Source organism: Centruroides sculpturatus, unplaced genomic scaffold (genome assembly GCF_000671375.1).
Source record: "Centruroides sculpturatus isolate CEXI.00-Female unplaced genomic scaffold, Cexi_2.0 scaffold640, whole genome shotgun sequence".
NCBI classification, from domain to species: Eukaryota; Metazoa; Arthropoda; class Arachnida; order Scorpiones; family Buthidae; genus Centruroides; species Centruroides sculpturatus.
In genome coordinates, this window is record NW_019384805.1 from 413,066 (window position 1) to 428,960 (window position 15,895).

Below are 15,895 nucleotides of genomic sequence, written 5' to 3' on the forward strand. Positions count from 1 at the left end.
TGACTTGTCATTGTTAAACTTATTATTTTAAGTATTTGCATACTAATGACTTCAAATTTATAGTTCACTGTATGAGGACTATTTAGAAATTAACCTCTGGTAGGCAATGAAAAACATAAGAATAAAGACAAACTATATGTTTTTATACAAAAGGTATGTACGTATCTTAGCTACATCTCAACATAAGTTCTACTGAAAATCAGGCATTTGATGTAATGTGACATCATTTTCTGTATTCCCTCATCAAAGAAGTTTGCCACCTGATAGTTCAACCATCCATGAATGCCATGCATTAGTTCCTCACTGGATTTAAATTGGTGCATCCCCAACCATACTTTCTTTTTGGGACCAAATGAAAGTCATTTGGTATAAGTTGGGACTCTAGGCAGGGTGATGAAATAACTCCCATTGAAACTGTTGGAGCAATGCCTATATGTGTGTGGTTGTATATGGGTGTGCATTGTCATGGACAAGAACCATGACTAAAGACAACATGCCTTGTCTCTTGTTCTGAATCATTATTCTTATACCTGTAAAGTAACATTAAAGTGATTTTGCTAATAAAATGAATAAAACTGATTTATCTAGTGAAATAAAGAGAAAAAGGATTAAAATATGTTCAAAATGAAACATGCCAACAGTGGCACATTTAGAAATAGGTGACCCAAGGCCAGAGTATGCAAGTGTTTCTAAATCATGTAGTACATTGATAATTTAAGGACTTATCATACAGGATATATCATAAAGACTTTGTAATATGTATTGTATTAAAATGTTAAAATGTAAAATATTAGTGAGTCCGCCAGGTGGCGATCGTTGCTTATGCATCATGGGAACGGTACCTGAGCGCTCACTTTGGTTGTAACCTCGAGACAATAAACATAACATGGCGCAGTCGACAAATGTTTAGAGAAAGACGAAAGATTCTCCCGTACTGGATTCAACATGTCCACGTTTCAAAATCTTCCTCCTCCAAAACCGATGTTGGTAGAAGGTGACTTAGGAGCGAATTGGAAGAAATTTAAGAAAAGTTACCTACTTTATTCGACGGCGACCGAACTCACGACGAAGAACAATGAAACTCAAGCCGCCATCTTGCTCCATTGTTTGGGAGAAGAAGCACTAGAAATTTTTGAAACATTAGAACTTAGTGAGGAAGAAGCGAAACAGCCCAATGTAATTCTAGAAAAACTCGAGTTGTATTTTATTCCGAAAAGCAACCAAAGTGTTGAGAGTCACAAGTTCAACACTCGTGTGCAAGGACCGAGCGAAGTCTTTGACGATTTTTTAGCAGACTTACGTAAGCTATCGATAAATTGTGAATTTGGGAATTTACGAGATCGATTATTAAGAGATAGAATTGTGAGTGGTATTCGTGATCAGAAGGTAAAAGAACGTCTACTGCGAGAAACGGAGCTATCATTAACAAAGGCAATCGACATATGCAGAGCCGCCGAACAGACAGAGAGTCACATTAAACTCTTGTTGAATCAACCAAAGAATATAGAAGTCAACGTGATAAAAGGAAAATCAAGAGAACGTCTCAATGAATCACGTGATCAGGAAAATAGGTCGCGTGCAGAAACAAAGAACCATCGAACACAGAACAATTGTCGTGCATATCAAAGACCGGAAAATAAGTTCCAAGGAAGACAACGGAATTGCGGGAGATGTGGTTACAGACATAATCAACCGAACTGTCCGGCAATGGGCAAACAGTGTAATAAATGCAAGGAATACAATCATTTTGCAAAAGTGTGTCGAAATAACATGATAAATGTACTGGAAATGGCGCCAGAGAGTACAAACGACTATGTATTGGCTTCACTGGAAAGCAGAGGTAAGAACCTTGATCTAGACTGGTCAGAGACTTTAAGAATTTTAGATTGTGATAAAAGTGTTAGTTTTAAGATAGATACTGGTGCACATGTTAATGTAATCCCTGCATATATTTTTGAGACTCTTAATCTAAGAAGACTGCTAAAGAAAACGAATATTACAATTTAAAATTACGGTGGAAATAGATTAAAGGTGCTAGGAGCGTGTGATTTAACAGTACGAACTAAGGATAAAGTTAAGGAACTTTTGAATTTTATAATAGTCAAGACAACTGACCAAGCAGCACCTATTTTAGGACTCGAGAGTATTCAAAAACTAAATTTACTACAGAGAAATCAAAATATTTTAGAAATAAAAATGGAAAGTGACTATTTTACTAAATACAGGAATGTATTTGAAGGCATAGGCAGGATCAAAATAAAACCCTGTGAATTTAAATTAAAGGATGACTACAAGGCTGTGGTAGTTCCTACACGTCGAGTACCATTTAACTTAATGAATCCATTAAAGAAAGAATTAACGAGAATGATAAATGATGGAATCATATGCAGCATAGATGAACCGACCGAGTTTGTAAACCCAATTGTTCTAGTTCGCAAACCTGATGGATCCCTGAGAATATGTTTAGATCCACAGAATTTGAATCACTCGATAATGAGAGAACATTTTGAAATACCGACCTTTGAGGAAATCACAAGGGATATGGCAGGTTCCAAATTTTTCTCTATCCTAGATGCAAACAAGGGATTTTGGCAGATTGAACTGGCAGATAGCTCATCAAAATTAACAACCTTTAGTGCACCTTTTGGGAGATATAGATTTCTGCAACTACCCTTTGGATTGACTAATGCTCCTGAGATCTTTCACAAAATGTTTACAGAAATTTTTGCTCATGTCAAAGAAGTCAAGATTTACATTGATGATCTTATCATTCATGCAAAGGACTCAGAAGAACATGATAGAATCTTAGAATTGGTTCTGAAGACAGCTGAAGAAAAGGGGATTAGGTTCAATAAGGATAAGTGCAAATTTAAACTAAAGGAAGTCAAATATGTGGGACACATCTTGTCAGAAGATGGTATTAGAATTGATCCAGATAAAGTTGAGTCAATCAAATGCATCCCAAAGCCAACAGGTTCAAAAGAACTTAGTCGATTCATGGGCATGATAACTTATGTGGCAAAATTTATACCGAATTTAGCTAGTCATACTGCAAAATTAAGGATTGTTTGTGGCAATGGACTGAGCAATATGATAAGGAATTTTTGAAGCTAAAGAATCTTTTGAGCAGCACCCCAGTCTTACAATTTTATGATAAAGATAAACCACTAGTACTCTCAGTAGATAGTTCAAAAGATGGAATGGGAGCTGTACTACTTCAGGAAGGTGCTCCGGTGGCTTATGCATCAAAGACACTCACAGAGACCCAGAAAAATTATGCGCAAATTGAAAAAGAAGCACTGGCAATAGTGTTTGGCTGCCAGTGTTTTCACCAGTATGTGTATGGTCGTGAAATTATAGTTGAGAGTGACCATAAACCGTTAGAGGCAATTTTTCAAAAGCCACTAAATAAATGTCCACTACGCCTTCAGAGATTAAGGATAACCTTACAAAATTATAACTTTAGAGTAAAATACAGACCAGGATCACAACTTGTGTTGGCTGATGCCCTTTCTCGAGCTAGCTATGTGGACAAGAATTTTGATGTGATGGAATCTGATGTTGAAGCTCAAGTTAACCTTATCAATTACTGTAGCATTACTCCAAAGAAATTTGAAAAACTTCGGCATGAAACAAAAAGAGATAAAGAGTTACAGTCACTGATTAATATAATAAAGGAAGGTTGGCCAGAACAGAAAAACATGATAGATCCACTAGTCAAACCATATTGGAAGTTTCGTGAAGACCTGAGTGAGGTGAGAGGCATAGTATGTAAAGGTGAACAAATAGTTATTCCCAAGAGCATGAGAGCAGAGACAATTGATAGACTACATTATAATCACATGGGAATCAGTAAAACATTATGGAGAGCAAAAGAACATGTCTTTTGGCCGTTCATGGAAAAAGAAATAATTGATGTTGTCAGGAACTGTCCAGCATGTCTAAAGTATCAAAATTCAAATCCGAAAGAAACGCTTATTAACAGAGAACTGTCCACAAGACCGTGGGAAATTGTCACAACTGATATCTGTCATTTATTTGGTAAAGACTATCTACTAGTAGTAGATACATTTTCACGATTCCCAGAAGTTTATTGTATGAATCAGAACACCACTCATTCCAGAATAGTTGAAGCTATGAAATCGATATTTTCCAGACATGGCAAGCCAGAAATTATATACTCAGGTAATGATACCCAGTTTGTAAACAAACATTTTCAACAATTTCTAGAACACTGGGAAATAACACATAAGACAAGCTCTCCACGAAACCCTCAGTCTAATGGTTTTATTGAACGGCATGTGCAGACTATCAAAAAATTACTTAAGAAAGCAGTCTATGACTCAAAGGACATTTATCTGACCTTGTTGGAATACAGAAATACACCTTTAGGTCGAGGTATTCCATCCCCAGCACAACTTCTTTATGGTCGTAGGTTGCGAGGGCAAGTGCCCACAAGGAATAATCTCTTGAAACCCAGAATAGTTGTAGACAAATTTAGAAAAAACCATTTGCAAAGACAACAAGTACAGAAACACTATTTCGATAGAAATGCTAGAGACCTAACAGCATTAAATCCACATGACCGAGTGATGATCCAAATTGATAAAAGAAACTGGGAGCCTGGTGAAATAATAAAAATAGACAGATATCGACCAAGATCTTATATTGTGCGCATAGACAAAGATGGTAAATACTTCATTCGTAACCGAAGATTTTTAAGGAAGTTCGATGTGAATAGATTTAGAAACATACAGAATCATTCAGGCGAATTGTTGGATCAACCAATTGAGGATGAACAGGCCAGTGAACAAAAGGAAAACATGGATAGCGGTAGAGAGAACTTCAGTGGTAGAGAGGAAAAGGACACAGAGAATGAGCAGTTGGAAAATCAGGAGGTGAGCGGAAATGAGGCTACAGACTTGACAACTCGATCAGGCCGGGTGATCCTAGGCCATCGCGTTTCAAAAACTTTGTGTAAGAAAGGGAGATGTAATATGTATTGTATTGGAAATGTTAAAATGTAAAATATTAGTGAGTCCGCCAGGTGGCGATCGTTGCTGATGCATCACGGTAACGGTACCTGAGCGCTCACTTTGGTTGTAACCCCGAGACAATAAACATAACATGTTGTAATTGAAAAAGAAAAATAATTGTATTATCATTATTGTTTAAAATACAGATATATTTAGTGTACTTTATTGTTTTTAAGTAATATGTAACACATAAGTTATTTTAATTTTACTTGTTTATTTACACATAATTTTTTTACTTGTATTTGTGTCTTTTCTTATCTAGATTATTTCTTTTATTTCCACTTTTGAATTAATGGAAGCTATTTCTAGTAATGAACCAACTTTGAGTTTTACATATAGCTTCTTATTTATGAAAAACATTGATTAAAGGATTGTTTACTACAGTTATCTTCTGTAGGGGTATACATTTGAAATAATGATTTATTGATACTAATACTAAAAGTATTTTACTTGCACTGTTTTTTATACTATATTCTAAATTTTTTCCTTGCTTTTCTTGTATCTGACATCATTTTAATAGAAAAGTAGTGCTCAAGTAGCAATTGCACGGCTCAGAGATCCCAGCACATTTTGTCATAATGCAATGACATCACTACTAATCAGCCTTACACCTTCATTCTGCACATCAAATAGTCTGTGTTTTACTTTCTTATGAAAAAAATAGAAATATTGGCCATAGAGAAATACCTTCTTAGATAGGTAAATAGCATGTGTTTAACTACCAAATAAATGTTAGTACTAAGTATTACATGACTTGCATGTAGCAATATTCTCCTTGTAAGTACACCAATCGAAACCTCAAAAATCCAGTAAATAATTTAATGTAAATTTGACAGATGTTCTTGATCTTACGCAAAATCCATCTTCAGGTCAACAACATTCTAAATTAAGATGAACAGAACTAATTTCAAAATTTTTTAAAATATTGGAGTAAAATATAAAGTTATAAAATATAAATAATAATAAAGATTTGGTTTTCTATTAAGATGTATAAAATTAAAACAGATATAAATATAAGAAATGATTATATATAAATATACCACAAAAATAATATTAACTAACTTATGTTGATATTGCCTGGTTTTTCATAAAAACATGTAAGATGCTTTTTTAATCTTTAATGAAACTGCTTGTCAGATTTGCTTTGTAGATTTCTACAGCTTCAAGAGTCCTGATGAAAGTGATACTTGTATATTAAGTTAATAAATAAGTTTTAAATATGTAAGCAATTTTATAGGTCTGAATGGTACATTTCAATGATTATTCAATTTATTCAAATCATTTAAATGACTAATTAAAATTGTACATTTAATTTTTATTTAACACATTGAATGGATCTTTACAGATGATTTTTCTTGGTCATGTCTTAAAACCAGAGGAAAAATTCCACCTTCTAGAGATGGTCATACTGCCTGTGTTACTGATGATTATATGTATATATGTGGAGGATTTTTAAAGAATCTCAGTTCTGAATTTTTAGAAGTTTATCAATTAAATTTCATTACTCTTGAATGGGAATATCTGTATATTAAGGTAATGAAAATTTTAATTATTTAATCTATATTATTATTTTCTATAAAATTTAAGTATATAAATTTCTTAAATCTATACAGTAATACCTCGATTTACGCTATCCCGACTTACGTGAACCCGGAGTTATGCAATTTTCAAATCTCGTCGATTCGTCTTTTGTTTGAGCGCCACGCAACCCTTGATTACTCACTTCCCCCACACTATTGTTCAGCTTACATGTTCGGACATGTCGTGCGGAATCGACACATAGCTACAATTTATTTTGTGTTATTTGTTTATGTGTTTGTTATATCTACGGAGACTTGAGAGACTCTATGTGGTGATTTCTTGTAACCGTGAACAAATCAAAAGACGAGATAAGATTAAAAAGAAAATTTATTAGCTTACATACATCCGACTTGGAGTTTACACAAATTGCGAAATTATACCCCGACTTACGCGAATTTGACTTACGCGGTTATCGCTCGGTCCCACCTATCGCATAAGTTTGGGGTATTACTGTATATATAAAACTGCCTAGTTTTGTAACAATTGGTCAAATGGCCTAGGACTAGGAGTGTATAGTGAACAAACAAACATCCTTTATATGAGGATGTTTGTTTGTTCACTCCTAGGTCATTTGACCAATTGTTATGAAACTAGGCAGTTACATTCATACACTTCTAACTTAGATAGTGTTACACAGCAACAATAATTTAGTGCAAAATAGGCATGCTATATCATTACTGAGACAGGTAGCATGTAGCACTTGCCTGCTTGGAATCAAAATGGTAACCCTGTAAAAAATCTATAAGTACAGTAAACTCCTGATTATCCGGGCTAATGGTGAGGAGAGATGGCACGGATAATCCAGAAACGGATAATCTGAACTATAATTATTTATTTCTAAAATACAACATGTAGATTCACCTTTTTCAAATTTTTCAATTAACGTTAGTTTTTGTTTTATAGTAAGTACAACTTTCTTTCGATTATTGGGAATTTTAAAGGTACTTATCTGAAAATTAAAAAAATAATCTTATTTTATGTAATTTTACATTAAAAGTATTTGTGGGAGAGTTATTTGAAAAAAATATTATGTATAATATGTATTATACATAAGTACATATAATCAAATCTTAAATTGTAATACGTATTATAACATGCAACTAAACGAAACTTTGTATAAATGTACTGACTATTGTTTTCTCCTCCGANAAATATAAGAAATGATTATATATAAATATACCACAAAAATAATATTAACTAACTTATGTTGATATTGCCTGGTTTTTCATAAAAACATGTAAGATGCTTTTTTAATCTTTAATGAAACTGCTTGTCAGATTTGCTTTGTAGATTTCTACAGCTTCAAGAGTCCTGATGAAAGTGATACTTGTATATTAAGTTAATAAATAAGTTTTAAATATGTAAGCAATTTTATAGGTCTGAATGGTACATTTCAATGATTATTCAATTTATTCAAATCATTTAAATGACTAATTAAAATTGTACATTTAATTTTTATTTAACACATTGAATGGATCTTTACAGATGATTTTTCTTGGTCATGTCTTAAAACCAGAGGAAAAATTCCACCTTCTAGAGATGGTCATACTGCCTGTGTTACTGATGATTATATGTATATATGTGGAGGATTTTTAAAGAATCTCAGTTCTGAATTTTTAGAAGTTTATCAATTAAATTTCATTACTCTTGAATGGGAATATCTGTATATTAAGGTAATGAAAATTTTAATTATTTAATCTATATTATTATTTTCTATAAAATTTAAGTATATAAATTTCTTAAATCTATACAGTAATACCTCGATTTACGCTATCCCGACTTACGTGAACCCGGAGTTATGCAATTTTCAAATCTCGTCGATTCGTCTTTTGTTTGAGCGCCACGCAACCCTTGATTACTCACTTCCCCCACACTATTGTTCAGCTTACATGTTCGGACATGTCGTGCGGAATCGACACATAGCTACAATTTATTTTGTGTTATTTGTTTATGTGTTTGTTATATCTACGGAGACTTGAGAGACTCTATGTGGTGATTTCTTGTAACCGTGAACAAATCAAAAGACGAGATAAGATTAAAAAGAAAATTTATTAGCTTACATACATCCGACTTGGAGTTTACACAAATTGCGAAATTATACCCCGACTTACGCGAATTTGACTTACGCGGTTATCGCTCGGTCCCACCTATCGCATAAGTTTGGGGTATTACTGTATATATAAAACTGCCTAGTTTTGTAACAATTGGTCAAATGGCCTAGGACTAGGAGTGTATAGTGAACAAACAAACATCCTTTATATGAGGATGTTTGTTTGTTCACTCCTAGGTCATTTGACCAATTGTTATGAAACTAGGCAGTTACATTCATACACTTCTAACTTAGATAGTGTTACACAGCAACAATAATTTAGTGCAAAATAGGCATGCTATATCATTACTGAGACAGGTAGCATGTAGCACTTGCCTGCTTGGAATCAAAATGGTAACCCTGTAAAAAATCTATAAGTACAGTAAACTCCTGATTATCCGGGCTAATGGTGAGGAGAGATGGCACGGATAATCCAGAAACGGATAATCTGAACTATAATTATTTATTTCTAAAATACAACATGTAGATTCACCTTTTTCAAATTTTTCAATTAACGTTAGTTTTTGTTTTATAGTAAGTACAACTTTCTTTCGATTATTGGGAATTTTAAAGGTACTTATCTGAAAATTAAAAAAATAATCTTATTTTATGTAATTTTACATTAAAAGTATTTGTGGGAGAGTTATTTGAAAAAAATATTATGTATAATATGTATTATACATAAGTACATATAATCAAATCTTAAATTGTAATACGTATTATAACATGCAACTAAACGAAACTTTGTATAAATGTACTGACTATTGTTTTCTCCTCCGAAAAGAAATGTATGGCGCGAAAGAAGTGGCCTAACTAAAATCAGTCCAGCTGACTTCAGATACTCCCACCACCTGCTTCAAACATCTAAATACAAACACCTGCACACTTATAGGATGTGTAAACATGAAAGCAAGCAGCTATTTAAAAAATACATACACATATAATTATTTTTTAAAAATTAAATTCATGCACGGATAATCCGCAAACCAGATAATCCGCGCATGGATAATTGGGAGTTTACTGTACTTAATTTTCCACATCTAATAACTCGGGTTTTTTCATTTCTGAACAGTACTTTCTTAATAAGTGCTCTCCAGTAACCAAGTGGATAAAATCACTGAACACTGGTAGTTAGTTTGTCATGGGTTTGGGCATGGCCAATGGGCTGGCCACATGCAGTTTTCTGGGTTTTCTTCACAACCTAAATAGGGGCCAGTTTTACATAAAAGTCTTCCCAGGATGCATCCCACTTGGTAGATTACTCACATGTTGCATTGCCATAACCTAATAAACCAAACTAATTCTAACGAGCAATTGTGACATTATCATAATGCTGGGCTGCTATTTTTCATCAGAATGTTCTGAGTTCTTTTAGTGGTGTCTTTCTCCTGCACATCATACTCTTCCTGTTAGCAATAGAGTTGTGCTGGTCATCTGTCTAACTCCATTAAGGAAGGACAGACAGAGGGAGAACTGGAAATTTATGTCCACAATTTTTTCAAATTTCAGCCCAATAATTTTTTTATAAATGCAATATCCATGAGAACATACTTCCCATGTAGTTTGTACAATTTGTTGCCAAAATTTAAACACTATTATCACATAAAAAGAATTATTCTTGCATTTTTACAAGATTTTTTTATTTAAACAAGTCATATGAAATCTTTCAGCTATTAAAGTTAACAACTTCGATCACATGCGGGGCCATCACAACCTATCCAACACGGATCACTTTTCAAATATTAATAGTAGATCGGTATTAATTAATAGTCATTGACTATAAATGACTACTTTTGATCTAATTACTTCAACCCTCTTCAGCAACACTCACTTCTTTCTATTGGACCAGCGGTATGGTGGCATTTGAATAAGAAAATTACATAATATAAGGTTATTGGTTATCTGAAAAAATTTAAGATATATTTTCAATTGGTGGTTATTTGACCAATGAAATTGCACCATTTTGTACCATCTAAGTATTGCAATAAATATGACAATGGTAGGCATAAATAACCAAATGAACCAAATGAAATAACCAAATGAGTTTGGTTATTTCATTTGGTTTTCATTTTAATGTTTGTTATATTATAGTATTTTATTTATTTAACTAGGTTATCTTAAAAAAACTTTATTCTTCTACTGTACACAATTTAAAGAATTTTTAAAACGTGTTAGATTGGTCACTTGGTGTGATAAACTCTTACATAAGATAACTTTGTAAATATAAATCAAATACTATAATATAATATAATAAAAGGGTTAGAAGTATAAAATAATCTAATAATCTTAATCTTTGCAGTTGTTATCTTAATCTTTTTTGCCTGAGTAATGCCTGGCTCATTTGATAGAATTACAGGTAACCCCCGTATAACACGGGAGTTACATTCCAAAAAATTGCTGTGTTATGCGAATCCGTGTTATACAAAACAAAGAACTAGTGTGAAAAGGGGGTTAGGTTCCAAAAATTAAAAAACATGTTGTTAAATCCTTATTTAAATCGGATTTATTATTCATTTTTTTCATAGTTTTAAAATACTTATTTATTATTTAAGTAAATATTTTACCAGAGGATTATTCATCTTATATGATGATATCAGCATGATCATCATCAACTGGTAACAGTTTTTGGGTGCATTCGTTAATAGCGGTCGCTCTGCAACTGGAGTGCGCTGCTGTTTGTAGGCATTTAGGAACGATGGTGAAAGAAAGATGGTGGCGCCTGCAATATTGATAGTATCGTGATGGAGGAATCTATAATTCTAAAATGAGCTTTTAGAGGCAAAAGAAGGGTCCCAATTGTAAAATTTAACCATTAAATAGATTATTGTTGAAAGATCATTCAAAGTAGCCACGAAAACAATAGAATGCTCATGTGTAGTTATGCAGAAGTATAAAAGAACGGATCCTTTATTACATTTCATGTTGTATGAGAGTTTTACCCAATTCCCGAACCATGTTAGAGTGAACCCATGCTATAAAACCACCGTGTTATACGGGGGATGTTCCCAATTCTTGAACCATGTTAGAGTGAATCTGTGCTATAGAATTGCCGTGTTATATGGGGTTACCTTTATATATTTCTCAAATATTTTATATTTCTTAAATTAAATATATAAATTTTTAATAAATTTTTGTTACCACAGAGATGTCACTGATTGTATAGGTACATTTATGTTTACGTTGACACAATGGCACAGTGTTCTTACATGCCAAGTTTGTATACAAGAGCATAATCTTATAAGCAGTGTAGGACATATGTTTCAAAAGTGAAAAAATAAGAAATTTTCATACCTATGAGCATGCTTTTACATGTACAGAAATATGGTAAGTCTCTGGAAAGACTATGTTTCCGGAAATTTAATATTATTGTGGCAGTACACCATAAGTTTGCATATACATGCTAGTCATAAGCCTAATTTTAATTATTCGATCTTGTGTTCTTTGTTTCCCTATTTCTTGATCTTTCCATTCTTCGATCTTTCCATTCTTCACTTCCTTATTGGTGGGGGGACAACACTGTTCCGAGAACGAAGTGAGAAGAACAAAGAGAGAGCATCCTGAGGTATGTGGGGTGAGGAGATAATGGTCATTCTTGACTTGGACTCGAGTGAGCGGACAGTGAGTGCAGAGTTCAAGATTGCCATTACGAAGAACAGAAAGACAACAAATTGTCTATCCAATCGGAGAAGAACTGAGTATACTCTGGACGAGAATTATATATATATATCAGCGGACGAGAACACAGTTCCCCCCCACTGGAAGACATCAGAGCAATACAATATCTTGGGTACCCTCTACTCTACTTTTTCTATATATCTAAATATCTATTATTCTATCCTCATTCCATCGTTTTCTCATAGTTTTTAAGTTAGTTTATAGTCTTAGTTATAGAAATTCGAGTAATACTCAATTGTCGTGAAATTCGTCTCCGTTGTGTGATACCATGTGCATAAAGCCTTTGTTTCCTTATTGTATGTGTGTGAGGTCCAGAGTCGGGATCTGAATTGTTTACTGTACAAATACCATGCAAATAGGTGAGAGCCTGTGTTGATTTTTATTTTTTTGTCATAAATAAACTTTGTATTTGCATATATATTTGTACGTTTTGTCCTTTCGGGGATCCATACACATTTGCATGTTTTAACATTATCACTATTAAGTTTAACTTCATTCTTGCAGACTATGCTATTATGGTTGTTTTTGTAGATCATCACTATTTTGACTATTGATAATTTTTTCAAAAAAATTTGGAAATTGCAATATTTCTTCATAAACATTTAACAGGAGTTTAAAGTACTTGTAATCCAGAATCATTTCAAATATATTCAAAATATTTTTAGTTCTATATAATATTCTATATATTTGAAATTTTCAGAACTTTTCTAAGGTCTGTTCCAAGATAAAATGATTTTTCATGAATAACTTTTAAAATAATGAACTTTCAGTTGATTTAATGAGATCATGTTAAATATCATTAAAAAGATAAATTTAACAATTTAATAGTTATTAAGATGCTTACAATAATAGAAATGTCACTAAACATTGTTGTCCCAAAAGTTTAGGTAGATTTTAAAAATTACACGAGAAGAAAATTATTTAACAGCTAATTATGTTTCTATTAATTTTAATAACATCAAACATATGAATTTGCATTTGAACTCACAAGAGTTTGAACACAATTCTGCTTTAAAGTTATACCATGAATCCTCAATTTCACATTTAAGTTCTGTAACATTAGAAAACTGATGACTACTGCATACATCTGTCTTGTCATGATCCCCAGAAGTTTTATATTGGGTTAAGGTCCGGACTTCCTGCAGGCCATTTCATAACATTGACATTTTGATTTTGAAGTTATTTTTGGTTGAATTTGAACAATGAATGGAAGCATTATCCTGTTCAAATGTCCAATTTGGACCACCTATCATTCCTCCTAATATGAAGGAAATGTTGTTCTAAGGTGTCATGATAATGCTCTGAAATCTGACATTTGGAAATAAATGCTAAGCTGAAAATTCCAATAAATCCAAATGTTCCCCACACCATTAGAGAGCCACCACCTTTTGTCTGCTGTAAAACACATGGTCTTCTTTTCTCAGATCATGTCAGTAATAATTCCAGCCATCAAAACTGTCCAAGTTCTGTGTTTTTCATCACTGAAAAGTATACTTAATCATTCATCTTTCCAATGCATGTACTTTTTTACCCATTCTAATCTTTCTTTATGGTATTCAGGTTTGAGAGGTAGTTTTTTACACATACTTACATAGCTTAATATTAGAATTTTTACTTATTTTTAGAAATACAGTAGCTCCTCCTTATATCATGGATTTGAATATATCTTTCTTTTTATGTCCTCCAAATTTTAAAAGCATTTGAGTCAAAAATTTTAAATTATCAATTGTCATTGAATTTCTTTTTGCAACAAAATACAGTATTTTATTCCTATCATTGTCCTTGAAACTACCACTGCAGATTTAACAATAAATTTGTCAACATTTAAATAAGCAAAACAGGTGAACAAATCTATTATCATTTATATTTCTTTTTGATATTAAAAGTTGTTTATTTATAACAAGTTCCTGTCTCCTCATTAACAAGTTTCTCTGAATTGGAAATTTCATAGATTTTTACAATCCAAGTTTATGTGAATTGAGATATTGTGTCAATTCACAAAAAGGGGTGAAATTTCGAATTCACATTGTAATGTGTAAGGAAAAGATTTATTTCTGGAGGAAGTTCTGAAATTTTTACATAGTAGTAACTTTATTTTGCTTTATATAGAATTTTTACTCTGTAATTTTATAAGTTTTGATGTTCTATTATATATTTATATAATATTTATTTTTTAAATTTTCAATTATTGTATTTATAATTTTTATTGCAAAATATAAATTACATGAATATTTTAATAAGCAATTTATTATGAAATATAGTACTGTATAATAAAATCACAACTGATATTTTGTTTTGATATCAACAGTATTTGTCTTTAAATGTTGTTTTTAATTTAAAGAAACAAAAAATGCTAAATGGGCATTCATGGTATTGATGTTTATGTAAATGTCAATTAATATGATATAACCATGATTAAAATTCAGTATTGAAAAATTAAGCTTATTTTATATCAGAAACACTTGATGAAAGAATATAGGATAGAACTGTTGGAATCAACGATCGCGATGTGCTGTAACGTTCTTATGACGTAATAAAAGGTTGGTGGCGCTCCTGACCCCTCGGGCAAGGTGACCTAGTTTCACTCTCCCCTTTCGAGCGCTGACCTTCCGGGAGTGACGACTGTGTAATCTTTTGTGCACTCTTTGTTCTTTGTTATATAACTAGTTACGCGAGTCTGACTTGATTTTACTAATCTCCGAAAAGCTACATCCAGTCTAACAGGTTATGGGCCCAGTTACGGCAACAACTAATTAAGCGTAAGGAGAACACAAAAGAAAAAGAAAAAAAAAAAAGGTAAATTCAAGAAACTTACGTAAGAAGAATATTCGGTGAGAACACAAAGGATTTCACAATGGCGGATAAAAGTTACGTTGCCATCACTAAATTGAACAACAACAACTATCACATTTGGAAATATAAGATGGAATTGCTGTTGATAAAAGACGAGTTATGGGACGTAATACAAAAGGAAATACCCTCAGATCCTGACTCATCTTGGTTAACAAAGGACGGAAAGGCGCGCGCCATGATAGGCCTCCTGATGGAAGACAATCAACTGCCATTAGTAAGAAAGGAAACTACAGCTAAAGGAACTTGGGAAGCCATAAGGAAACACCATGTTAAGTCTACACTATCAAATAAAGTTTATCTATTGAAGAAAATTTGCAATTTAAAACTAGAAGAAAACGGCGACATGGAGATACACTTGGCCAACATGGAGGAGTTGATTGATCGTCTTACGGCACTGGGAGAAACTCTAGCTGAGAAATTAAAGATAGCATTATTACTTAGTAGCTTGCCAGACAGCTATAACACTTTAATAACAGCACTAGAGACTCGTCCAGAAGAAGATTTAACTCAGGAGTTAGTACGTAATAAATTACTTGAGGAACATTTAAGAAGAAAGACCTCATCAAATGAAGAATATGAAGCGGATAAAGCATTTAAAGTGGGAGCACACCCAGTAACTCAGAAAAGGAATTCGCTCAAAAGTTGTTATTTTTGCAAAAAA

The 15,895-nt window shown here is 32.7% G+C and overlaps 2 protein-coding genes across 2 annotated transcripts in view; both read left to right on the forward strand.

The window, feature by feature from the left end:
* The first annotated feature begins 777 nt into the window (after positions 1-777).
* Positions 778-2,136, forward strand: LOC111629653. The gene has a single exon (XM_023373539.1). It carries the CDS (start codon positions 946-948, stop codon positions 2,005-2,007), a length of 1,062 nt encoding a protein of 353 aa, XP_023229307.1. The 5' UTR covers positions 778-945; the 3' UTR covers positions 2,008-2,136.
* Positions 2,137-5,328: 3,192 nt separating this feature from the next.
* LOC111629649 (kelch domain-containing protein 3-like) overlaps positions 5,329-15,895 on the forward strand; it is a 41,490-nt gene continuing 30,923 nt past the window's right edge. The window contains exons 1-4 of the mRNA XM_023373533.1: positions 5,329-5,344; positions 6,382-6,569; positions 7,895-7,946; positions 8,103-8,290. Coding sequence (XP_023229301.1) covers positions 5,329-5,344; positions 6,382-6,569; positions 7,895-7,946; positions 8,103-8,290 — 444 coding nt within the window. The remainder of the gene's footprint in view (positions 5,345-6,381; positions 6,570-7,894; positions 7,947-8,102; positions 8,291-15,895) is intronic.